A 27,306-nucleotide genomic window follows, 5' to 3' on the forward strand; every position below is an offset into this window, starting at 1 on the left:
AAACTGAGGCTAGTCCTGAAGGTACTCACTCAGTGCCCACAGCTACTACATTTCAGAGCTGAGATGCCTCACAAACCTGCTTGGTCTCAAATCACAGGCTCTTTCCTTTACAACAAGCTGCTCTTCTGGAACTCAGATAAGATCTTTGTCTGGTAACATCTAGATTTGCTTTGTACTTATGATGATCGGTTTTTTCCCTATTCTGAGAAGAGGTTACATAAGCTAACAAGTTGCTGCTAACTCATGTGCATGAGGAATGAGCCCCAGCCACACTGGGGCCTTGTGCCAGAGCCTCACCAACCCAGGAAGGACCACAGAGGGTTGAGAGCAGCCCACAAAGGAAGTGCGGACCATCTGCCATGGCTGAGCCCCTGAGCCCTGCAGTATCTCAAGACTCTGCCTTTCATTCACCCCATCCCACCTTCCACAACCATCCAGTCCTCACTCCTAAACCTGCCAGGTCCTTTGCCTGGGGACGGTGCATACCTCCTTCCCCTGGCATGTCTGTGGGTGGAGAGCAGATCTTGGCCTTCCCAGGCAGCCCCCCACTCCACCCCACATGTGGCCTCCACCCCATTGATTCCTCAGTCGTTATGGGCTCGGAGCCTCTCTGTCACTGGACCCGCTGTCCCATTACAGTCACATCTGTCTGCTAGAGCTGAGAGCTAGATGGTAACTGAAGAATATCATATTATATCTTACGATGGCTTCACATCCTACTGGCTTTGCTGCCTGGTGGCCCCCAAGGCTCCAAAAGCTCGTGCTGTACCAGTGGCACCCCAGGCTGGAACGCCTCACAAACATCCACCCTCATCAGCCGGCAGGCCTTTCCTTCTGGAGGCACAGCCATGCATCTGTACTGTGCTCTCCCAGGCAGAATGTGAACAGGAAAAGGAGGAAAATCCTGGACACTTGGATAAGTCCTCCATCCTGCCCCTGTGCCCTCTCTGAGCAGGAAATCAGGCAAGTTGCTTTTATTCTAAGTCCCAAATGTGTCAGTTTCTCAAACTTTCTTTCCCACTGCCTACCATGAGTCAACAAGATGTCACTTGCTGTATGTGAAAATCCAGATAGCAAACAAAGAAGAAATGAATACATTTTTCCCCATCAGGCATGGGCTACTTTGATAAAAGGAAAACAGAATTATAGGTATATCTATTGAAGATTATTTAGAATCAGGAGGGTGTTAAAGGGGAAAGATAGGGGAGGGATAAATTAGGAGGCTGAGATTAACACATACGCAGTACTGTACAGATAACCAACACGAACCTACTATATAACATAGGAAACTATGCTAAATGTTTTGTAAAAACCTATTAGGGAAAAGAATCTGAAATATATTTATACATGTATTTACACACACACACACACACACACACACACACACACATATAGGTTATATATAACTCAATCACTGTGCTGTATACCTGAAACTAACCATGACATTGTAAGTCAATTTAAAAAAAAATAAATTTTTTTGTGTGTGTTTCCAGGGCCACACCCATAGCACATAGAGTTCGCAGGCTAGGGGTAGAATCAGAGCTATAGCTGCTGGCCTACGCCACAGCCACAGCAATGTAGGATCCAAGTCGTGTCTGTGACCTACACTAGAGTTCATGGCAATGTGGGATCCTCAACCCACTGAGCGAGGCCAGGGATCAAACCCTTGTCCTCATGGATACTAGTCAGATTAGTTACCACTGAGCCACAATGGGAACTCCATTAAAAAAAAAAATAATGAATTTCTTTTAAAAAGAAATAGGAGAGTATAGAGATAGGCTTCAGGATTAGACTGAATGTGGAACACAGTCACGCAGTTAGCAAACTCTGGACTTTGATTCTCAGTCAAGGCCATTCTTACTTGCTTGCTACACCCCGCCCCCTAGCTGCCCTTTCTGACCCCTCCAATCCTTTCTCCACTCAGTAGCTGGTGCTGCCCCCGCAGTCCTTGAACTTGCTTCCAGCATTGACAAGATCATGTCTGTCTTGTTTTTAAATCAGTCTCTAGAAGCCAGTCTAGGTCTTCATTGTTGATTGGGCCTATACATGTTGGCCTTATCTGTAAAATGGGAATAACTGTACCTCTCTGTAGAGTTGGAAGGACTGAATGATGCAGCACGAAGGCAGCACACAGCTAGAGCCCAACTAGAGCCCAGCTAGAGCCCAGCAAACACTAACAACCTCATATCCCTCTTAACTACCTCAAGGAAAATAAACTTCCCTGTCATGAAATAACATCCAAGTGCCAGCACTGAAGGAACAGCTTCTTGCCTATTTCCTGTCCACATTGCAATGTCAAGCTGGTGGAGGTCTGCAAACACATTTAGTGTTTCGTCATGTTCTGCAGAGTGTGGCGAGGGAAACACCACACCAGAGTCTCCAGGGTTCCCATCTTCAGAATCACAGTAACTATGACTTCCCCTGTGATCTGAGCACAGGTAGTCTGTCCAGCGCAAACACACATACACACACATAGCACGGTTGGAGAGTAGATCTGGTCAATGAAACCTTTCCAGAAGCTGTCAGAGCTCACCTTATCTTTTTTTTTTTTTTTTTGCTTTCTAGGGCCGCACCTGAGGCACATGGAAATTCCCAGGCCAGGGGCCGAATGGAGCTGTAGCCCCGGCCTATGCCACAGCCACAGTCATGTGGGATCTGAGCCAAAACTGCAAGCTACACGACAGCTCACGGCAACGCCGAGCCCCCAACCCACTGATCGAGGCCAGGGATCAAACAAACATCCTTATGGATACTAGTCAGATTTGTTTCCACTGTGCCACGAAGGGAACTTCCAGAGCTCACCTTATCTCTTGACTGTGCTACTGCACACTGCCCCAAGGTCCATCTGCCTGGGGGCTCCTGTTACAGCAGAAGTTCCTCTTCCTGTGCAGAAGGCAGGCTGGGAGCCAGAGAATAACACTCCCTTCCCAGGAGCAGCCCTAAACAGTGACTGATGTGAAGAGTATAAATACTCCAGCTCCTTGGCCTCCATTGGGGCGGTGACCACAGGGTATGCCCTACACACTGATGCCCCGGGCTCCTCAGAAGGTTTGGCTCTGGGCACCCACAGTGATGACCAGCTTGATCAGGCTGCCTTCCCTTCCTGGCCTCACTTCCTCACTCCTCCACCACTGGTTCCTGGGACCACCTCCCAAATAAACTCCATGCACTTGAATCCTTGTCTCAGGGTCTGCTTCTGGGAAAAGCACACTAAGACAGTAACCAAAAAGGAAAACACGAAGGATCCCCAGCTCACAAACACCACAGCGTTGTAACTAAGCATTGGGGAAATCTAAATGCCTTACTGGCTGCTCAGAGCCTCTGCCTGACCTGAGGATCCCTGCCTCACACACAGAGAGGCCTTTATCCAGACTTCAGCATCCCTCCTGCCTCCACAGTGGGTTCTGACCCCTGGGAGCCAAAGCAGACGAATGTGCACATTCCCTAAGACACAGGGACATCAGTGGCAGTTCAGCATCCTTAATATGACAACCCAAGTAGGAATTAGGGCTTCAGAATCCTGTTCAGCAGAAGAAGAACCATTTTAGAAACATGTTTTTCTTGACTGGAGTCAGCCCTTAGAGTTGGCTTACTTTGGCTGGGTGTTGGGGGTCCAATGATGATTCAAGAATGGTCACTGCCATCTGAATTTTAACTCCCTAAAGAAAGAGCTTGTAAAGCGTGGGGCCAGCCCAGGGACTTGGATTCCCAGAGGGTCATGTTTTAATTGAAGTCATCTTGGTTCCATTGAACCTTGGTAGTCAACCTTCTAAACTCTGGGATCCTTCAAGCCCAGGAATGAGTTCTTGCTTTTCCTCTACCACTGGGCAGGTGGCCACGCCAGTGGTTGTGGAAGAAAGTCCTGGCTGAAGTGGCTTCTAGAACCATCTGCCTCTAGATAGCAGATGTTGCATTTCTGAGAGAAGGCTACAAAGAAGGGCCAAGAACCTTTGACCTGAGTTTAGAAACTACAGGCAGGGACTGCGTGTTCCACAAACCTTTAATATCCCCAGGCTTAGAATGGTGATTCCCAAGGTCCCTGCTGGCTCCAAAATCCCATGGTACTAGACATGTAAGGGATTAAATAGTTTTCTGTTTCCTGACATTAGTATCATTTAGGATACTAGTGCGATGACAAAAGATGCCCTATGTGTCAAGTTTTTGGAACTTGAGTGTTTGTTGAAGACCCAAATTAGTAAATTCTTGCATCATAGTCAAATTTGTATTCGTGATGTTCTGAAACATTTTTATTTAAAGTATCTTTATTAATTATCACTGGTAGCTGAATCATTGGGTTTTATTTTCTCAAGGGAGTCACCAGCAGGTATCTCCCCTAGTCATACTTTCATGGAATAATTCTCATCAAAGAACACAGACTTATCTAAAGTAATAAATGTCTTTTTCTTCAAATAGGAGACAAATGTGTGCATCTTCTCATGGCTGCTCCCCGTTTACTAGGATCAAGTTGTGCAGAAACTCAGTCCTGGTCAATAGTCAGGCAGACAGATTTATTGACTGTTGTCTGAGAAAACCCAGACCTATGGGTTTCTGCAATTCAGTGTGTTTGCAAAAACCTTTTTGTTGATACCACAGTGTTAACATAAAGTATTATCCATGTGCGCCTCCTCTTGTAAAGTGGCTCACCATCCACATGAGGACTCAGGGTCTTTCATCCTAGGTAGCATCTTATTTGAGAAGCTTGTCTCCATCTTCATTTGGTGCTCAAGTGAATATAAGGTGAGGTACCCACTTGTGTCTTACAAGCTACTCTGATCTCAGGAGACCTTATGCCTGTTAAGGAATCAACACCTATTTCCTAACTTTCTATTAAAATGGAAAAAAAAGAGAAGCGTTAGCTGTCCACTTAGAGCTACAGCTCTTATCCACAGTGCTTGAACAGGTGAGGTTCCATCTCACTCCTCTTGTGGCATCACTCATTCCCACACCTGTATCCTGTGTATTTGGGGGAGGGGCCTGTGCAGCTGGGAATAGAGTTCTGGGTTCTCTCCTGGATCACAAGGGCCTCAGCAGAACATCTTCCTGTCTAGGCAGGAGGTGAAGTGAGCACTCAAGAAAGACTGTCCAAAACCCCCATGCAATGATTCCTTAAACCACTGTAAAATGCAGGTATTATCTGAAAGGTCAGGGAAAACCAATGTTGCCTCAGCCACAGCAGTAGAATGGAACATAGGACTGATGTGGTTTGGAAGGAGAAAGGCAGACCTGACCTAGAAGGTTGCAAGTAGAAAGGTCTAGAAAATAAGGCACTGGTTCAGAGTTGTTGCCCCACAAGACCTCAAACGTCAGATGCCCTGGGGAGAAGAGATCACGGGAGGTAGGAGGGGAGAGAAGGAAAAGAAGATACTGTGTGTCTGGAGCTTTGCATAACAAGCAGGATCCTACTCTTGGAAAACATTTCTGGGTTGAGAAAATATAAAAGCAAAAGAAAGAAAGAAAAAATATAACCAGTCTTGCCTACAAATACCAATACCAAAATAAAATACTAGCAGGCTAAATCTTCCAATATTAAGAGAATCACATGCCACAACTAATATATTGTTCTGAAAATGCAGAAATGAAGGTAACAGCAGGATAGCCCACTGTTAGAATAAATCATTTACTAAGGACTATTTTTAAAAGCAAATAATAATCTCAACTCACGACAAAATGGCCTTTGGAAACATTCAACACATAGAAGAAAAACTCTCAATGGATAGAAAGATAATTTTTATGAAGAATATCCACATCAAAGAACTATGATTTTTCTCTCATCCAAGAGTTTTTTCTTGGGTGAGAACTAATTGTAAATATATATATAAAAAAAGCATCTTGGACATCATAATATTTTACTATTGATCAAATGAATACGTGACAAGGAGTTGTAAATGCTTCTACATAAATATGTTTGTTGTTCATCAAAGAGCATTATGTACATACATTTGAAAAAAGTGAATGTGTATCTCTAAAATTTGTTTTATAAGTGAATAATTTGTTAATTATAGTAATTTTTTAAATATTGACTATTTCCAAAAAAGTATATAAACAAAACTACGTCTAGAAGGTTATAAAACCTGAACAGACTATGGAAGAATTTAGGAAAGTGGTCAAAAGAATTATTCCTCAGAAAGAAGCTAATTCCATGGAAGAATTTGGGAAAGTGGTCAAAAGAATTATTCCTCAGAAAGAAACTATCTTTACCAATAAAATCCATCAAACATTCATGGTACTAATTACTCCCATACTATTTAAACTGTTCTTGGGCATTAAAATAATTGAAAGTATCCAAGTTCATTTTATTTATTTAAAACCTTGATCTGAAAAAAAAAAAAAAAAAAGGTGGAGTTCCCGTCATGGCTCAGTGGTTAATGAATCTGAGTAGCATCCAAGAGGACGCAGGTTCAATCCCTGACCTTGCTCAGTGGGTTAAGGATCCAGCATTGCCGCAAGCTGTGGTGTAGGTCAAAGACATGGCTCAGATCATGCGTTGCTGTGGTGTAGACTGGCAGGTACAGCTCCAATTAGACCACTAGCTGGGAATCTCCGTATGCAGTGAGTGTGGCCCAAAAAAATAAATAAATAAAAATAAATAAAATAAAAATAAAACCTTGATCTTAATCTGACCCCAAACCTCATGCCACCAAAAATTTATATACTAACTTGCTGCTTAATAAACGTTCAAAAATTCTCAATATGTTAGCAAAGATTTTCCAAATACATATTAAAATAATGATTTATGGAGTTCCTGTCGTGGCGCAGTGGTTAACGAACCCGACTAGGAACCATGAGGTGGCGGGTTCGGTCCCTGCCCTTGCTCAGTGGGTTAATGATCCGGCGTTGCCGTGAGTTGTGGTGTAGGTTGCAGACGCGGCTCGGATCCCGCGTGGCTGTGGCTCTGGCGTAGGCCTGTGGCTAGAGATTAGATCCCTAGCCTGGGAACCTCCATATGCCGCAAGAGCGGCCCAAGAAAATGGCAAAAAGACAAATAATAATAATAATAATAATGATTTATAATAGCTGAATAGGATTTAGTTTAGGAATGTAATGATATCAGTTTTAGGAAATCTGTTAACATTTTTTAATTATATTTACAGGTAAAAGGGGGGAAAACAATTTTTCTTAAATTCCTAGATTGATGTTTGACATATAGCAGGAGATTCATAAATATTCACAAATATTGAATGAAGAATGAATTTTAAAACAATAGGTGATAAAATAGGAAGATAAAAATTCACCAGCAGTGCTCTTGAGGCTTGCAGATCTTAGGAATTTAATGAAAGCCATGAACCCTCTCTCCATAAAAGTATAAAGACTGCAAATGACTTGGATAAACTTTCAGGAGGAGTCTCACCTGTGCATCAGGTAGTAGGCATGGAGACTTCATCCCAGCTCTGGGCCCTAAAGTGAGCTGTGAACCAGCTCTAGCCCTTCTCAGCCATGGTCTAGGAGCCTCAGAGAATTCTGCCTTAGACAATTATGCACATCTGAGGCTTTGTGGAAGTACAAGAGTCCAGCAGAGAAGTGCTAGCACACTGTGGGAGCAAAAAAATAAAATTAGATGAGATAAAATGAAATGAAATACAATAAATCCAAGACTCGACACATTCGAGAGGGTAACAGTTTGACTTTACCCACCTCGTCCCTCCCCAGAGGCAGCACAGCTCAGTGCCAAGAAATCCTGTCTCTGATTTCTCCCCAGTGGAAAGTGAGAGCATGAGTGAGCACTCAGCTTCCACAGCTGTGCAGGATGCTACCAAAGAGGTCCGTTTCTCTCTCACCCCTCCCAACTACTAAGTCATAAGCTCCTCAACTGGCGGATGGCGAGCAGCTGGGAGCACAGCAGCCAGGGCCCCAAATGCATCGAACAAGCTCAGATCCCACTAACTGCATCACACACTCCCCATTTCATAACTAAGATTTACAGATGACTCTTGAACCAGATTGGAGGGGTGGGGAGATAAAATGGAAATTAATTCCACCCATAATAGGAGCGAAAAATGGGACGTTTAAAACTTAAGAAAACTGAAGATCTATAAGAAACCTAGCAGTTTGCTGGTAGGAAAGACGGTATAAAGGAGAATATAAGAGCGTAGATATTTAATGTAATTCAAGTCAAAATCTGAACCAGAAGTTTTTTAACTTCTCAAAAGGGTTCAAAAAATCACCTGATTATAAAATAAAGTCAAGAATGATATAGAAATGTTTAGAAAAAAAAAAAAGGAGAGGACCTATCTATTAAGATAGTGCCTTATGTTTTTGGTTTTTTGGTTTTGTTTGGGGTTTTTGGTTTTTTTTGTTTTGTTTTCTGTTTTTGCTTTTTTTTTTTTTTTTTAGGGCGCACCTGCAGCATATAGAGGTTCCCAGGCTAGGGGTCGAATCGGAGCTACAGCTGCCAGCCTATGCTACAACCACAGCAACACCAGATCCAAGCCACATCTGCGGCCTACACCACGGCTCATGGCAACGCCGGATCCTTAACCCACTGAGCAAGGCCAGGGATTAAACCTGTGTTCTCAAGGATGCTAGTTAGATTCATGTCCACTGAGCCACGACAGGAAATCCAGGATGGTACCTTGTGTTTTAAAGGCCAAGTGTAAATGTGTGAGATATCTGTGCAGGATGCTGCAGTAGTCCAGAAGTATGGCTACAATATGCTTAATTTAAACTCACGATTTAGCTCGTAATTACCACCCAGCTCTCACCCCTGGTCAGGAAGAGATCATTTTTAAATAAATGTATAGAGACACAGGTCCACTAGTTCTCCGGGGGGACAGGGATGTGTCAGAAGAGCAAGGTCCTTAATGTTTAACCAGTGAAGGAATGAATGGCTTTTCCTGGTTTGCTGGTCCAGCAATACATTCAGGAGACAGTAAAGGAAAACATGCCCACTTCCCATGAGAGGTGGTGACGCAAGTTCTGAAGCTTTAATCCCCGTTCATTTACCATCAAATAATTGTTGAACTATTCTAAGGGTTGCAATACAGCAGGGACCAGAGAGGAAAGGTCCCTTCTCTCGTGGAATTTACCCATTGAGGGAGACAGCTGATGAGTGGTAAACACACAGGGGAAGAGGTCCAGAGTGACCAGGGCTAAGGAGAAGATTCAGCAGGACAGTCATGGAGGAAGTTGGGAAGAGGATGAGCCCTGGATGGTCTGGACATTTCTTACCAAGTGTGTTTTCCATTGAAACCCAAAGGACAAAAAGGGAAAAGGCAGGCAAAGATCTAAAGGAAGAGTTTTCCAGGCAGAGAAATACATGCAAGGCCCTTAAGGTGGAAATGACCTTGACAAGTTCAAGAAATGGCTTAAAGCGCTAGGGTAGCTGGAGCAACATGGCCAAGAGGAGAGCCTTGGGGAAGTGAGAGAGGGTGCAGGGCCAGAGCAAGACAGCCCTGTGGGTTGTGCAGAGGACTCCAGGTTTCAGTCTGGGTAAGACAGGAGGCACCTGGAAAGGCTTCAGCAGAGATGTAACAGGGAGGACCCTTACATTTACCAAGCTTGCCCTGGTTGCCACGTGCCACCTCCTTTCCAAGGGAATGTGGCGGGTGGTTTCCTGTCTCATTGGGCTACTTCAGAGCCAAGCACATGTCATGGCAGAGCCCTGGTTACTGCAAACACTGGGGAAGTGAGATCAGGATCTAACTTTCCAAGTAACAGCCAGGATGCCAGAGCAAAAGAAACAGATGGCCACAATCACCTCCTCTGCCAGGAAAGGAAGTCCTGCCTGCCCTACACCTGTCCCAGCAGGTTTGGTCAAAGGCTATAATGGCCCCAGTACTCCCCACCTCTCTCGCTGTCACCAGGTCAGTCCTGGAGTGAGCTTGCTCAGGCGCCTACATCAAACAACAGAGACTCCACCCAGAAAGGGAAAGAAAATGACCTCGGGGAAACATCCAGTCCAGTGGGTTTAATTCTGGGACTAAACTGCAAATAGCTCATTATCAAAATTTCATTTCTGTCATTATCATTTAAAAAAAGGAAATCTTGTTTCTTTCATAGATGGTCTTGACCATCAAAATATAGATGATTTAAGAATCTAAACATTCCTAGAGGTCCGTTTTCTAATCTCCATTGTATTTCATATTTCAGTTTATTTCATATGCTAATTGATGAGATTCATGCTCCAATTTCTTTCCACAATTCTGAGCCACCTTCTTTCATCAAGTCACTCTTCAGGGACATGAGTCTGTTCATGGAGAATGTATTTTGACGGGTTGTAGCGGCATCGCCGAAGCGCCTTATGTTTCATGAGAACTGAAACATATTTGCATTGAATTTTTTGAGCAGATTTCTGTCAACTATTTAGGAGGACATATGGAGTTTCTTTTCTTACCTTTGAGAAGGAAAAAAAATACATGAAATCAGGGCATTTAGACAAATTTCCTTGCTTGCTCTGATGGTTTGATAGAAGCATTTCTTAAAGCCAAGACAGCATCTGTAATGAGGGACAGAACAGTAATGAGCAGGCTGTGAAGTTTGGATTGCACTTAAAGCAGATTTCCTCCAAGACCACATTCTTGTTCACTCTCATTGTCCTTGGCAGTGCCATCTCAGGTAGGATCAGTCAGGCTCAGACAGGAGCTGGTCACTCAGGAGATCTCAAGCTCTGTTTTGTGCCTTGGTCATTATTGTGTAAACCAATGAGCTCGTTCTGGTTGATGTCACTTAGTGGAAGCTGCAGGCCCTTTTCTTGCTGACTTGTTGTTCATGGATCTGATTATTCGGCTAGATTCTGTTCCTCAGTCACTTTCTGCAGTCCATTGGGTCTCAAAGCATAGTGCCTGCTTCTAAATCTCACAAAAACATGGATATCAATGTCCCTTCAGCTTCTGTTTAGCCTTTTTGCTCTTGTTGTGGGTGTCAGAACAATCCCCAAGGATGAGCTAGGAAATTCCCCCTCCTACCTCAGAAACCTGTACACATCATTTAATCCTCAAGGCTTTTTTCCCACATTGTATTAGGTTCTATCATATCAAGACTTACAACATATCAAGTCACATAGATACCCCAGGCCTCTGTCGCAGCCCCAGTTTGTCCCCACACCGCCAGACACGGAATCTGTTTTGGCACGGCTGAGCCTGGCAGACACACTTTCAAGCATGTGCCCAAGGGTAGAGCTGGGGCCCGGAGCAGGCCCCTGTCATTCCACAGACTTCTCTTCCCATTAAGCCAGGCATCTAATGAACCCCTGCTGCTCCCATGTTCACAAGCTTGAGCCACTCTGCTAAGGAGCATTCTCGCTTATTCCAGCTTGAAATGAGTTTGCATTTCTTTGTCCAACACCAAGCTTTGAAATGAATGACAACACTGGAAAATTCTAGGGGGAGTTTGCAAGGACTGGTAATAAGCAGGTTTATCTGTGTTTAGGATGAAAGTATTTTCTCCTTTAGAATTCTTGAGACTCAGACTCTCCCCCTGGCAGCACTTAACATGCTGCATGGCTTTGGAAAACAGTTTTTATGGAAGAGTAAATGCAGGGAGAATTTGTTTCTAGCTACATATTTTTATAGGAAGAGAAAGGGCCCTGCTACAGGATAGAGAGGTTGATCGGGCTAAGGTTTGTGGGTAGTGAGATAAAAGTAAAGGAATCTGCTCTCCCTTGCGGTCCCTAGAGAGAAATGAAAAGATACAGCTGGGATATATGACTTGGGTCTCGACATGGTCTTCTTCTTTTTGGGGCCATTGAAATAGCCCCCCCTCTGAGTGAAACGTCACCTCCTTAGAGGTCTGCATCAGTCCTATTGTTGGTTATAGTCGGGCTGAAGCCAAGCCTTTGTTGAGGTTGATATTTGTTTCGCTGCCTCGTGCATGAGTGATCAAGGAAGCACTGGAGGTTTCTCATCACCTTCTGCACCCCAAGCGTGGACTGTTAGTTCCAGCCGGTGGTTGTGAAGTTGACGTTATGGGTGTGATGCTCCACACGGGACTGTGATACAGACTAGACCCTGGAAGTGGACAGTCAGATTCTCACTGGCGACCATCCATGGTTGGGAGACCAGGGAGTGTGTGTGCACGGGGCAGGCACATCCCTGGGGGGATCAACTGCTGAAAGTACCTGCTCCACCCTGAAGAAGCCATGTTGGCTTCGCTGGGCATTTTAAAAGGGACTCCCACGTGTATCTGGCACTGAATTGATTTGTTGTTTAATTGTGTTTCTTTGATTGCTAGAAGGTTGAATTTGGCTGCTACATGAGTCCAACTGGCCATTTTTCATTCCATCATCTGTGGGGCCCTTGGCCACAAGTGTCTTCAAGGCCACCCTTCCTGTCTTGCAGTAGCCCCTATTCTGTCAACTGTTTTTCTCCACACGCTCACCTCTCCATTTGATACCATGGAATTGTCACATTTGATCCATCTTGTATTTAATGTCTAGAGTAATGTCAGAAGCCGTTAGAACGCTCATTGTGCTTTGTTTGTGCCGTTCAGCTCGTGTCTTGGGGGCTGTGAGCCATAAAGCAAGGAGGCGCCTTCAGATTTTCATTTCTCCAACATACGGGGCTCCCTGCCAGCACCTCTGAATCTTTACCAGCTTTTCATCTGAACAAGAACCCTGTCCGGTGCTAAATATAGCTTGATTTCACACAATTGTAGAAGGTGCTTTCTACTTTTAAATCTAGACTGGGCAGGGAACAGGACATTTACATAACAAGCTGGTGTTAGCCCTGTGACAGATTTTCTAATCTCTTACTGGATAGTGAGTAAACTAAGAAACAAGGAGGCTAGGTGCCCTGCTCTGGTCACACAGCTAATGAAACCCCAGCTATCTTCACTCCATGCTCACATCCAAGCAAACAAGCAACACTCCTGTAGGCCAACAAGAAACATCTGCTTCCCTGGAGGCAGGCTTTATTCCTCTGCTTATGGATTCTACTTTGTGTCTCCCAGTGGAAGACAGAACTGGGACACCAACCAGAGAGATCCTGTCCAGTTTTCATATAATTTTTTTTTCAGTCACTTCCCCAGCTGGAGGTTGGCTCTCTTGTGAAGTGGTTGGGTCTTTGCACAGACCACAGACCTTCCGAGTGAAGCTGTGGTGCTCTCCACAGACCAGCTGCCGGCAACTCCTCACTCTCACTTAATGACAAATGTAAATACCTTTGGGGGCCAGGAAAGTATGTCACCATGTCAAGTGGCTGGGGTAGAGTAAAGGCACACTGTGGGGGGCAGGGCCTTCATCCATTGTTCACTGCTTCATCCCAGCACCTGGAGCAGAGCCTGTGTATCACGGGCCTCCAATAAAATATGTAGAATGAATGGTGAGGACTGCACAGAACTGGAAAGTGCTTATCTCACAGAAGGCATTCTTGTCAAAAAAGCATGCCTCTAGGCAATATTTGGCTTCCAGCTTGCAACTCCTATAATTGGATAAACAGGGCTATTTATGGATGGACAAGAACATCAATGTCCAACTTACTGCTTTGATATTACATGTCCAGTTAGAGTCAAGATACAGATAACACTTTCTGTTTAAGCACCTCTCAAGTCCTTCCCATTAATAACATTGGCCCTTTAATGGATCTCGGACTAACTGGAAATGTGTAGAACTTTTCACACTTGCCCTTCCATCATGCTATGCTCTTTTTTTTTCTGAACCCCTTAGTCATATGTCTTTCTTTTCAAAAGATATACAGAGGCGCCTCTTCTAACGAACAGAGGACAAGCCTCCTAAATACAAGCTTTATTTACTAAGGGAAGAGTAACAAATCTGCTTTCATACACACACGTTGCCTCTTCTAAAATGGACATAAGCAAACAGTGGCAGTTCTTTCATGCCAAAAATGGTCTGAGCCCAATTCATCTCCAAAACATGCCACGTGGAGTTACAGAGTTTTGGAAAATGGAGGACAGTTTTTGCAAGGTTTTCCTAAGGGGAAGAGCTGGCTTGGCTCTCCCTCGGACAATTCCCTTATTCTGGTGGGTTCATGATAACCCAGACCCTTTCTTAAATTTTATTTTATCTTTTTTTTTTTTTTTTTTTTTTGGTATGTAGCAAAGTCCCTTGAACAAAAAGGAGCATGATTCATGATTCTTGGGTCAGTCAAGCAGCTGGTGTGAAACAAACAGGCTGGAGAAGAGCCCTCTGAGCCCAAGGGCCCTAGCCCTAGGATGACTGACAGGTATAAGACCAAGTGCCAGAGCCCAGAGCCAGCTTCTAGACTGTGGATTCAGCCACAGACCTGTCTACTTAAGACACTTTGATTCCCTAATGAAGTTGCAGGGCTACTGAAAACTTCCCCTAGTGAGCCTAAACCTGCAATAACATTTACTTGGAGGAACAAACTTTGCAAAATCTAGCCAGAGCTATCATTAATATTTTGGCCAGAGTATATGAATCAGATAGATACCTTGAGAAGTAGCAAAGGTATTAAAATTCCAGTCTTTCTTGAAACATTTCACTGGTTAAAAAAATGCCCTTAGGCAATATTTGACTTTCAATTTACAAACCCTATGATGAGCTAAACAAAATTGATTATAGATGGACATCACTGCTGCCAAGCAACATTGATCTCCTGCCTATTTCTTGATGCTATATGTTCTGATAAACTCAAAGATATAGATGATTCTTTGTTGCTGAAATACCTCTGCTCCATTAATGACCTTGGCCCAGATCTTTATGGATTGTAATTTTGAGCCATGAATGTAAAAGCCTGAAGTGACTTGTGTCAGTTAGGAATAGGTTCAATCACAAATAACAGGGAATCTGGCCAACAGGAGCTCCAACAGGTATGGAATCATTTTTCTTATGTGTCAAGGTGTTCTAAGGCAGGGAGTGACTCACAGTGGTTTAGCTGATCTAGTGCTATGTGGACCCAGGTTCTTTCCATCTTTCTGATCCACCTGACACAGCATTTTGGTATCATCCTCATTCTTTTTTTTTTTTTTTTTTTTTTTTTTTTTGTCCTTTTAGGGCCGTACCCACAGCACATAGAAGTTCCCAGGTTAGAGGTCAAATGGGAGCTATAACTGCCAGCCTACACCACAGCCACAGAAACGCCAGATCTGAACTGTGTCTGCAACCTACATCACAGCTCACAGCAATGCCAGATCCTTAACCCACTGAGTGAGGTCAGGGATCAAACCCAGGTCCTCATGGATGCTAGTCGGATTCATTACCATGGAGCCACAGCAGGAGCTCTCATCCTCATGCTCGTTGGCTTCCTAACTGCACACTTGTGATCAAGGCAGAGAGAAATGGGGATAGGCGAGCATCAGCTGCATCTGTTCACCTTATGAGGAAAACAAAAGCTTTGCTAGAAACCCCCTCCACAGGCTTTCCCTTCAGGCTCACTGGTCAGAATGATTTCACATGACTGCCCCTAGCTGCAAGGGAGGCTGGGAAATGGAGTATATTTCCTGTTCAGCCTCAATGGTGGAGGAAGACAAAGAAGAATGGGCTTCAGAATATATGTGTGTGGGCTAACACACTGTAGCTACCAAGAGACTGCAGGAAAACCCTTTACAATCCTGTCATTGTACTGATGACAACACTGAATTCCAGAAATTGGAAGTAGCCTGGCCAAGGTCCCATAACTAGATGAAGTTATAGCTGGATCTAGAGCCCAAGTCTCCAAACTCCCCATCCAGAAAGCTACCCACTGGACACATCTTGAATGTAGTTTGATAGAGTCTGTGACTGAAGCTCTCTTGAAAAAAAAAGAGTATCATCCAGAAAGAATGAAGTAGTGAATATGAAACTATTAGCTCCCACTTGAGTTCTCCTTCTTACCTCCACAAAACTATGAAATAATTCATTGTGAGTCATAGAAGCTAGGCCAAGTCACATCAGGCCTCCTCTCAGTTCTCTCAGGCTAGGTAGATATTTTAGTGCCTCATTCCCTTGGCACATTGATATTCGTGTGTGTTATAACAGAATCCATCTCAGGATGAGCACCGTAACAATGTAGAATTTCTACATCATTGTTAATGTGCTGTTCTTGTCTTCTGTTCCCTCTGTTATTGGACCAAACAGAAGTATTCTGCTGTTTCTCTCTGCAACATCTCCACAGAAGTCCTGAAAGTCATCAATGCCACGGAGGAGTTGATAGCAGAATCTGCAGGGCCCTGGGAGTTCCCGCCTATCCCTCCTGACACAGAGAAGGGGACGTTTCCTCTTGGGACAGACCAAGTGAGACTGGATGAGCAGCTGACTTCCCTGGAAGAGAACGTAAGACTGTGTGAATGTGCTCTGTCTAGGGTAGCATATGTGAGAAGAAGCAGCTGATGATGTTGAAACACATCACAAAAAGGGCAAGGACATGAACCCACCACCACCAGAGCAAATATATTCTCAGAAGGGTTCCTCAGAAGCAGATCCTGAGTTGAGGGTTTGTGTTCAAGTGATTTATTAGGGAAGTGCTCTAGGAAAGGCTGATAAGGGAGTAGGAAGAGGGAAAAAGCCAAGCAGGCTATGATCTCAGACAAAGATAGCTTCCTGCCAAACCTGCAGGCAACTCCAGGGTATAAGTTGCATCTCAGAGTTGTCCTGATCTGAGGCAAAGGAACTGGCCCTTTCTACAGCCATCAGACCCCTCAGTCTCTCTGCATGCAGGTAGAGTATCTGCAGTAGCCCAGAGGCAGTCTTCTGTCTAGATCTGAGCTGTTAGAAACAAAAGCACACTGCAGCTTGGAAGCAGAGAGTAGAGTATGCGCAGAAACTATATAAGGGACCCATGGGGATCCGGTGCCACTACAGAGAATGAGGTTGGTTGCCAGCAGAACTTAGGTTACTACAACTGGCCTGCCCAGCTTCACAGATATGTCTGCTCCAAATGGATTTTTCTATCCTTTCAACTTTTGAGGAAAGAAAGAATGTAATAGATTTTTACCTATAACTATCTACCATCACAGTTGAGACCTCAGTAAAGGTCCAGTGGGAATTTTCCAACATTGCTAACTAGGGGTGACACATGAGCCACTCAGACCGTGGTTACCATCACCAGTTGGCATAATCTTGATACAAATCCAGTCAGGTAATACCATCTTTCCAGGCCCAGCAGAATCAACTCTGATATGAGGATGCGCTAATGCATGGTGTTTCAGAAGTCAGGAAATGTTATTAGAGAGTTTTTTGGTTTTTTTGTTTTTTGTTTTTTTTTTTTGCCGGAAGTTGAAGGAACAACAAATCAAATGACTCAAAGTAAAAAAATTCCAATATTATTTTCACTTTGAAAGTTGAAGACTCTCTCCCTTTGGACTCCCGTAAAACCTAAGTGGTCTGCTTACCTCACTTTGTTGCCCTTCCTGTTCACTCATCTATGTTGAGCAGCATCCCTGGTCTCTACCACTAGATCCTAGAAGCTGCCCCCTCCTAGATGTGACAATCAAAGATGTCTCCAGACATTGTCAAATGTTAGACGAGGAATAGGGGAAGACAAGGGCATGGTCATGCTCAGATTGGGAACTGGGTATATAAATTCCTACAGAACAGGACTTGCTGCCTTTCCTGTTTACAGCCGTAGCTGTTGGCCCAGGGCCTGACACAGAGAAGGTACCCAGTGTTTATCTGCTATAAGATTGTATCAGATGAATAAAGACCTTTTTTAAAAGGAATGTTTTACTTTTGATGTGCAGGTGTCTGTTTAAATATGCCTAAAACGTAATTCTTTCAGGTGCTAATGGTCCTAAAATGGCCCTAATCCTGTACACACAGAATTGAAAAGATTAAAATAAAGATACAGTTCACCAGGAAAGGGAGGCACTTTTTTTTTTTTTTTTTACAAGATATGGCATCCAAAAAACTTAGGGAGTTCCCATCCAATCCCACATTTCTGTGGCTGTGGTGTAGGCCGGCAGCTGTAGCTCCGATTAGACCCCTAGCCTGAGAACCTGAGAATCTCTCCATATGCTGAGGGTTGGGCCCTAAAAAAAAAAAAAACCTTAGAATGCGTGAAATAATCCAGATTTAAATGACAATGGTCGTCAACCCCCATGGCACACTTAAAGACAGCATGCTTTTTTTCCCCCCCTCTAAGAGGTATATTGAAAAATATAATGCATTGGAAGAGTTTTATTGTACATCATGTTTCTTTTCATGGGTTCATTAACACTTTGAGTTGGAAACATATCCACATAGCCACTGATTCAAGATGTCAGAAACCCCAGCAGTGGAAGGCTAGGAATCCAACTTCCTGCTCCATGTCCAGCCCCTCTAAGATGCCTCTCTTGTTCTCAAAGAGTTAACTGCCTACTTCTACCTCCATCCCTTCCCCCATTCAGCTTTTCAGATTTCACCTCCAAAGAGACTCCATCTGTGTTCCTTTGAATTCCATGGGTCTTTGAGTCACAGAAGGGAGGACTTTTTTCTTTATCCTTTCAGTTCACCAGATCACAGAGCAAGGGGAAGGTTGCTTGCTCTGCTGTTTCAAGGATGGAATTCAGTTGAGCAGCAGGAGAAGGGCAGGGCTGATTCTTAAACTGGCCTCTGGCTGCAGCTGATTGAATTAAACCATGGCTTTTGTCTGTCTATGCTCCAAAGAGCTCCCCTGCTCCTCCGTTCCTCCACTGCCTTTCTCCTTTGTGCTGAGGAGCTCAAGGACTTGCAGAAATAGAAATGGTAACCCTTAGTCTACCTTCTGAACATTGGCTTCTGCAGACCAAGATGCTGAGATAAAAGAACATGTGCAAGAAAATGTTTGCCTTTAAGACTTCTTAAGATTTCAAAGCTACATTAGAGAAAACAAAAAACATCACACTCAGATGTCTAACCTCCTATTTTCAAAAAGTGCCTTGTTAATCCACTAAGCAAGGGCAGGGCTTAGGGATTTTAGAATTTCCTTAGTCTCTTACTTTGACATTTCTTACCTGCTGCCTGGCTGTGAAAACAGCTCTGCCTCCCTTAAAGGCAGGAGGAACTTTGGACCAATCTCAGCCTCACCTGCACAGACAGTGGGGGCTGGGTTCCTCAGATTGAATGCCCAGGGAGCTGGGAAGCACAAAGTTCCACTGATAGACCTGTGGAGGTCTAGCTAGAAGAGGAGAGGTTCAGGAAAGGAGTATTGACTCAGGTGTGGGCAAGGTTAAGGGATGCTGCAGTGCCCAGAGAGCAAGTGGAGGAGGAAGTGGTCACTACCCCCAAGCAGTATAGCCCAGGGAGAATTGGAGCTTAGAAGAGCGCTCTCTGGTGGGAGCTGTTGTCATGGAGCCCAGAAAAGGAGACAGCGGGGGAAGAAAGGCTCTAACTTCTTTCTCCTCCTGCCTTTTATCTCCTGCTGATGCTTCCCATTGGCCAAACCCATCCTGGCCAGCAAGGGAGCCTTGGTGATCAAGTTCATCCAGATAGAACAAAGCAGAGAAGAATGTAAAATGGATCTAGGAGTCACAGAGAACAACCAGTATGACCATTCTCAGACCTGTGGTGTGAAAGGTAGGGCCCAACAGGGCACCTTGTGGATTTATGTAGGGTTGTGAGTGAGAGGGATGAGTCAACTCCCTCACCCTCCCACCCCCATCTGAAGACCTTCCTCGTTGTCATCTTTGCTAAATGACTGAGATAGCCTAGGGCACCCCATAATTCCCATCCACAGAGCCAGTGGAGGGACAGTCTCAACTTCCTTTTAGCTCTGCCAAATACATTATACTATACAACCAGCAGCAGCAGGCACAGTGGAATGACCCTGGGGGACCCTGCCCCAGAATCCAAGACCAGGCAGAGGAGGTTGTTCTTCCTTCTCAAAGCCCTTGTACAACCCCCACGACATAGAAGAGGATGTGGCACTAGAATGTCTAGAAGTTAGTCATGGCTACTCTGGTGGCTCTTTGCTCTCAGAAAGCAAGAAAAGAAATACTATCTGTTACTGTCTAACCTTAGCCCCCCAAAGAGTAGTTCATGGAAGCCAATTCCAACAAGATGATCTAAGATCAAGTAAGTTTGAGAAGCCCATATATTCTTTCTAGGAAAATTGAGAAGCATATTAGCACATTAAGGACTCTGAGACATCCTGCAAAAAAAAAAAAAAAAAATGTTTCATGTTCTTCACCCTGGAGGCTTTAACCATGAAGTCCTTCCTTGATGAAACACCTATTCTTGTCTCTTGAACCACTTTGAGAAAGTTTGGTTAAGCCAGGATACAATCAATGGGGTCAAGGGCATTAATTCAATTTTTTTCCCCTCTGATGACTAGTTTGGAAAGGATATAGATTACTCAGACATGGTAACCACACTTCTCGCCAAAAGGGGATCTTAATTAAGCAAGCAACTCCAGGTTTACATTTTTCAAATGGGTTATTTTCTTAAAAATAGACTAGAATAACATTTTCATTATATAGCATGTTAATTTTTGTTATTGCAGCCCAGTAAGAGAGCCAATGTCATGTCCATCTATAATCACAGTAACTCTAGTATCTTTACACCAATGTTTAAAATGTAAATCGTCGTCATGACATTCCAATCGAGATTAAGTGTCAGGGCATCATAGGGCAGGGTGGATAAAGGCATAGGATCTGGCACCAGCCCTCTGGCTCAATAAATATGTATCACAATCATCATCATCTTCACCATCGTCATCATCCTCCAGTCCTTTAGGTGCCATCACTTTGCTTGTAAGTTGTTGTTGTGCTGGTCTCTGTGCCAAACCACTGACTCTCCCCATCCCCCTAGTGCCAGGAAAGCAGGCTTTTAGGGAACACAGAGTAAAAGATGAACATTCTGGCCTTGCTGAGGACTTGGAGCGATTTCATATTGCTTTGTCTTGGCAAAAAACATAAGGAACATTAGCAGATGACTGTGGGTGACAGAACAACAAGGTGTTATTAAGTTAATACAACCATGGGGTATGACGAAATTGAGTTTTGTATGATTCTGTAAATATCAAGGTTCTCAGATCACAGTTATGTCGTCATGTTTAACCATTGCCACTCTCAAGTTATTTCATTTCAATAATAACTCCAGATTTTGTTTCATTGTGCAAAACTATAAGTTTATGTTTTAAATTAGCTTATTAAAATAACTTCACCTTTGGTGTGAATACCAAAAGTTCAGTATCCAAACTCAAATTGTCCTCTGATCTTTCTCCTCTCTCCCTTCCTTCCCCCCGCTTCCTTCCTCCCCCTTCTTCTCCTTCTCTCTCTCTCTCCAATTTTTCTTCTCCTCTGATGATAAGGTTTTCAAACTCACAACTTTAGGGACAAATTGTAGCGATTTCTCTACCCAAATAGCTTTGAAAATGCATCATTTCCTTCATGTGACACAGCGTTGATGTTTTGAGGATCAAGAACAAATGGCTGTATTAAACGTAAGGATCTTTTAGAAACAGAAGTTCTCTAATACTTGCATATGACAAAGAAATGTAAAACTAAGCACAAACTGGTATAGGGCAGTTGCCAGCAGACATGTGACTCATGACCTCCTGTATGACCGATGCATCACTCAGCGTGACGTCTGCTGTGTCAGTCACTGCTGGAAGCTCTCACGGCCCAGCTAACCGTGCCTAGTGATACACAGTCAAATTTGCTTTCATCAAACCTGCCCTTGCCCTTGCTCCACTCTAAAATGTTTTGTAAAATTGCCAGTTTTCACGAAGATGCCTGAATCACACCAAGGAATTGACGGAGATGCTCAGTATTCTTTGTCCTCCTCACCAACACTCGGCATCACTCAGTGCAAAAGATGTGCATGATCTGTGTGAGCAGCTCTTCACTTGCCTAACTGCAATATTTTTAATTTAGTTAAAGGGATTGTTAAAGGACTGACTGTATATATTATTCAAATCAACTTGAAATAGCTGTGATTACCATGTTTAGAGCTTTGTATACATTGATTAAACCTCAGGAGCCTTTCTTTAAGTAATTACCTTCTTTAGATACACCTAGTTCCTTGGGCTGTACTGTCTGTTGTTTAATCATATTTTTAATTAGGCTGAAGGAGCATTTGTTTCATTCACCATGGCCGGCATTCATCAGCCTGAATTATTCCAACAAACGGTTTTACTTTCTCTTTGCTCACCTTTATGAGGCCCACCTCATAAATTCAAAAGCCAAAGTCATTTTTCCTCTAGTCTTCCTTCAAATTACTTCCTTTACCTTATTTTATCTTTAATCTTCAGCAGGTTCCAAAAAACTATCTTAATTGACCATCAATAGATTTTATATTCTTTTCAACATCACACTATTTGGTAAGAAATAAAGTATTTTCCTGCTAGAAATTTCAGGTGTATTTTCATTCTCTTAACCTGATTCTCAACCTGAAAAATTTTGAATCTTTCCCATTACTAAATACCAATCAAAATTTGTATTGGAAAAGCATCATGAGTTTTTCTCTTTGTTTCTTCTGCCTTGATAGTGTAGTTGGTATAGTGGGTAAAATCACAATTTATGTAGTCGATGTCATGTATTTTTGTCTTATTTTTATCATACTTTTAAACTTAAAAGTCACTTTTTCTTGCAGGAAGGGTTGGGGGAAAGAGGAGGTGTGGTTGACAGTGAGGGGGCAGCCAGACCTCCGGCTACCATTTAAGCCCAAAGAATGTTTATAAGTGGGGCCCTCCCTGTCTCTTTCTGCCAACATGGAGTCTAGGTCTCTCACTCCCTTGAATTACGGCATCCCATAAAAGGACCCCACCAGGAGTTCCCATAATGGCTCAGTGGTTAACGAATCCGACTAGGAACCATGAGGTTGCAGGTTCGATCCCTGGCCTTGCTCAGTGGGTTAAGGATCCAGCACTGCCGTGAGCTGTGGTGTAGGTCGCAGACGCAGCTTGGATCCTGTGTTGCTGTACACAGACCTGAGCTCAATGGCCACATCTCCTCTACAGGTGTACCTGGCGGCAGGCACTGTGTATGGACTCGAAGGCCAGCTAAGTGAGCTAGAGGATGCCGCCCGCTGCATCCACAGTGGCACTGATGAGACTGAACTGGCAGATCTGGAGGACCAAGTGGCCACGGCAGCTGCCCAGGTCCACCACGCTGAGATCCAGGTAAGACCTCTCCTCATGGCTCAGATTGGAGACCAGCAGGCAAAAGAAAAGTGCACCCCAACTTCCACAAGAATCATTTCAAAGCCTTTGTTTCTGTCAGTTCCTGCCATCTCCAGCAGACTCGTGTGGACATGGTCCTTCCAGGTGATTCCACCACACCCTCCTTTTTTAAAGTGCACCCTTCTTCTCCCCACACTATGGCTTTGATAATATATCTCTTTAAAACCTATGCCACTTTCCTTTTTGACAAATTCTCTGACCCTTGCAACAGAGCCTCCAATTCCACCCAAGACCACCCTTCCCTAACCTTTATCACACTGTTGATTACTTGTTTAATGCCAGTTTCCCCCATGGTAGACTAAAAGCTCCTTGAGGATAGGACTGCAACTGTCTAGCTTAACACAGTAACTCCAGTGCCTAGCATAATACCCGACAAGCGTTTGGTGATCGGTAATTAAATGAATGAAAAATGAAGCGTAGATTTCTTAGACCAGTATTTTGTATGATTTATATATGGCTGTTTTGTAATTAGTTACCATATTATCTATAACTTTCTGAAGATACTTGCTCACAGTTTTCATGGATATTCCCTTGGCCTCTGACTCTGAATCAGAACTGACTGTGGACTAAGTAACTGATTCTCAAACTGAGGTCCATAGACATAAGTATACTCAGGGACCCATGAGAAATGCTGGTCTTTGCCTCATAAGCTCAGTATAGACCCCTGGTTCACTGATATTTCTGTAGACACTGTGTCTTACAACTGCAGCCTTGGGAGAACTGGGATCAGTAGAAACCACCTCTACATGCAAGAGGTGACAGTCTTAGGTGATAATTATTGTTTAATTAATATTTTTATTTTAAAGAGTCAAAAAAACACAACAGCTGCTGACATCATTAAGCACTCTTGAGAAGGGAAGGGCACCAGTTCTGTGCTAGGATCATCACAGATCGCCGTATTGACTGTTTATTACCAGTGAGAATGGCCGAAGAACAACTCTTTCTCAAATAAAAATCATTTTCCACAAATGCCACTCAACATTTAATCAATTTAATAGTCAATCTTACATAACGTAGAATCAAAATCTTTTGTTTTCTAGGAGTATATTTTGCTACAAATACTTCTCGAATGGCTTAGCAGGCAGTACTGTTGTTTATGGGTGTTGGGGAGGGTTTTCTTGCATAACTAGTTATTTGTGCTTCCAAATTTTTCTAGGCTTAAGTTACTGGAACCATGTTTCATGGCAGAAAATCCTGGAGTCCAAAATGTCCATTTTCCATGTGTTTGAATGTGCCTATTAATTTATTAGTCATTGTTAAAGATTATATTAATGTCATCAATAATACTTCATATCAATGAATCTTAGTTTGTGCCAGGAATTGCTCTTAACCTTAACTTTATGATTGCATTTAGTCTTTTTAGCAACCCTATGAAAGGGCTGTTGTTATTCTCCCTCTTTATATCTGGGGAAACTGAGGCTCAGAATGGTTAACCCAAAGTCAAATAGATAGAAAGTAATGAAGTCAGGATTTTTAACTCAAGTCTTTCTGACCTCACAGCCCACATTCTTCACCAGCCCGTGCTCTGTGGTTTTCCGAAAAATGTGCTGGTTCTGCCCTCAGGCACGTGTCCACTTGCGTAAAGGTCCTTACTTTGCATGGCAGACTATCACCCTGCCGTCATCTTTATGGATCTTCAATGTGGGGACCTTTGTTAGTGTGGAGTGTCTTTTTGTCCTGCTGTTGCTGCCAGAGAAGGAAGCTTCAGATTCCTTGTTGTCCTTGTCCAAAACAGAGTCTCACAGAAGATATCACAGAAGGTATCCTGCAGGATGGTAGGAGGGTCCCTCCCCACTGAGGAGGGTAGATGTGCTGAAGTGTGGTCTTAGATAAGGTCAGATTCTAGAGACACTTTTTTTTTTTTTTTTTTGTCTTTTTAGGGCCACACCCCTGGCATATGAAGGTTCTCAGGCTAGGGGTCAAATCGGAGCTGTAGCCACCAGCCTACACCACAGCCACAGCAACGGAGGATCCAAGTCACATCTGCTACCTATACCACAGTTCACAGCAGCACCGGATCCTTAACCCACTGAGCAAGGCCAGGGATCGAACCTGCATCCTCATGGATGCTAGGTAGATTCGTTTCCACTGAGCCACGATGGGAACTCCCTCTAGGGACATTTTCACCTTGGAGTTTGCCTTTGGGATAGGATTGCCCAGTACTAGAGGAGACTTCAGGATGATCCATGGGGAATGTGCTAAGGACACTGTCCACTGCATCCTGCAGGGCCATTTCTGTGGGCATTCTTGGGGAAGGTCTCTCTTAACTCTTAGTATCAGGAAAAGATATTCTTCTGAGTTCTTGGTCTTTATCTTGCGGACATAGAGTCCTACACTGACTTTTTGCTGTGGCTCCCAGGAAACTCAGAGCTGAATTGGTCATCCTCTTATAACAAATGTAAAGGTCCCTGGATATGAAGTATTAGGAATTAACTGAACAAAATTGGATAGAAGATGATGGATAGATAGATAGATAGACAGATAGATAGATAGACAGATAAAAATGTAGGCAAAATCAGCCTTCAGCAGTCTCCTTTTTTCTTTCTTCATCCTTTGACCCAAGGACTAAAACTGGAAAAATTAACTCTTCTTATTCCAGAGCCTGGCAGTCAGCAACTGCTCCGCCATTGACCTGTCTCTCAGGGTCTGCTGAGCAAAGCCCTCCATCAAAACTGCTTCCAGGAAAGAATGTGGGCATCTAATCCACACCAGCTGCAAATGCTAATAAAAGTTTAGCCTGAAATCTTGCTCAGAGGCTTGTGCAATTTATTGATCTATAAACCAAAGGAATGCAGTTCTCAGTGTGAAATTTAGAATCAAAACAGGAAGGCATCTGGGGTCAGGGAGGGACAAGGACTGAACAGTGGCCCTTTCTGTGGCCCCTTCCGTGGCCCCTTCCGGGGCCTGGCTGCTGAGCAGCTTAACTTGGGACTCTTTCACCAGCTGCCACAGTCTTGGCCCTTCCCTGCCTCTTCCTCCTTATCTAAGTAAGATTACCACTCCTCCAGGATAAGGAAAGCATCTCCTGTATTTACTGACCTTTCAGAGCTCCCCTCTGCACTTCCTATAGCAGCTACCCCAATGGGCTTTGTCCAAAGATGCCCTCAGTAAATGGCAGCAGAATTAGCATTTGCCTTGAGCAGCACAGAATAACTTAGAAACAAGGGGAGGTGATGGAGATGGGGTGGAGGGCACACCCATTGGCGGTTGGGCCCACTTTCAGGTTTCCTGTCTGATGCCCCCACAGCACTCAGGCTGTGCCATCTCTGTAGGACAGCTGTGATCCCAGCCTCCTCCCTGGACTCTGCCAGCCTCCTGCTGCCTCCTCCAGTGTTCCCCTTGCCAGGGCCTTGGCAAGGCCTCTGAGAATGGGTCAGTGTGGCAGGAGTATGAGCATTGGCACTACTTCCCAGCTCTGCTGCGAGATGTTGGGTGTGTGTCACTTATCCATCTACGCCACCGTTTCCTCATCTATAAAATGAAGAAAATGGTCCCTATGTCATAGGATTATAAATGAAGCAGGAGTGTTTTCATGTGTTTTTAAAGCATTCCACATAGTGACAGCACATAGTAATGCCCTTTACTAAGAGCAAGGACCATGTCTTCTTCACCCCTGGGGACACAGATGGACCAAGGTTCTTTCCAGGCACTGAGTGGGCTTGAGCTCTTAAAACATTTTTTTGGGGAAAAAAAAAAAAAAAAAAAAACCTGAGTTTCTTCCAACCTTCCAATATTATGGTCAAGGAAACTGATGCTCATGATCATTATATAACTACAGATGTGATACATTCATTTGAGTAATAAAAAATTTTTTTTAAATAAATAAACAAATAATTTTTCAAAATTAAAAAAAAAAAGGAAACTGATGCTCAGAGAGAGGAGGGAGTTTCTTGAGGCCACTTGGCCTCTTAATAGAGGACATGGTCTTGGAGGAGGAGCTGCTGGGCCTCCTTCTTAAGACCTGTCGCTATGGTTTTGGATTCATGGTGTCACAGAAGGAAGCAGGACCTCCAAATCCTACTAGCCTTTCAAAGCTCACATCAAGTTCTGCCTGCCATGGATGCCTTTCCTGATCCTTCCACCCCTATACTAAGCCAGAGGGCCCTGGGTCAGGGTTCCCATTGGGCCCTGGGCTTCCATGTATCCATTGGGGTCCTGTAACAGGGTTGACATGCTCTGGAGGTAACAACTGGAAAATTAAATTTACAAGGAAAGGCTTATATTTTATTTTCTCACTACAGTGCTAGATAGAGAAGTTCTTGGTGGAACTTGAATGAATGAATGAATGAATGAATGGGCATACATCAAAGCAGAGCTGTTCTTTATAGATTCATAACCC

General features: G+C 43.8%; 1 protein-coding gene and 1 long non-coding RNA gene across 10 annotated transcripts in view; one reads left to right on the forward strand and one right to left on the reverse strand.

Annotated features, from left to right (window-relative positions):
- Positions 1-27,306, forward strand: part of MYRIP (myosin VIIA and Rab interacting protein) — a 210,016-nt gene that overhangs the window by 174,049 nt on the left and 8,661 nt on the right. For all 3 annotated transcript variants that reach the window (XM_084986612.1, NM_001161754.1, XM_084986613.1), the window contains 2 exon segments: positions 15,968-16,162; positions 22,746-22,907. In XM_084986612.1, coding sequence (XP_084842738.1) covers positions 15,968-16,162; positions 22,746-22,907 — 357 coding nt within the window.
- The window catches only part of LOC110256427 (uncharacterized), a 193,100-nt gene that overhangs the window by 28,441 nt on the left and 137,353 nt on the right, over positions 1-27,306 (reverse strand). For 2 of the 7 annotated variants that reach the window (XR_002337915.2, XR_014822798.1), the window contains exons 4-5: positions 10,331-10,432; positions 7,349-7,529 (exon numbers count right to left, since the gene is read on the reverse strand). The exons of 2 other annotated variants lie outside the window; for them this stretch is intronic. This is a non-coding gene — a long non-coding RNA (uncharacterized LOC110256427). Of the gene's footprint in view, positions 1-5,827; positions 6,930-7,348; positions 7,530-8,394; positions 10,433-27,306 lie in introns of those variants that run through there. 3 more of the 7 variants (XR_014822799.1, XR_014822800.1, XR_014822801.1) reach the window with 2 other exon arrangements.

This window comes from Sus scrofa, chromosome 13, assembly GCF_054392235.1.
Source record: "Sus scrofa isolate SSC_HxYL_T2T_F1_AM1 chromosome 13, Sscrofa_HxYL_maternal_Yorkshire_Landrace_v2.0, whole genome shotgun sequence".
NCBI lineage: Eukaryota > Metazoa > Chordata > Mammalia > Artiodactyla > Suidae > Sus > Sus scrofa.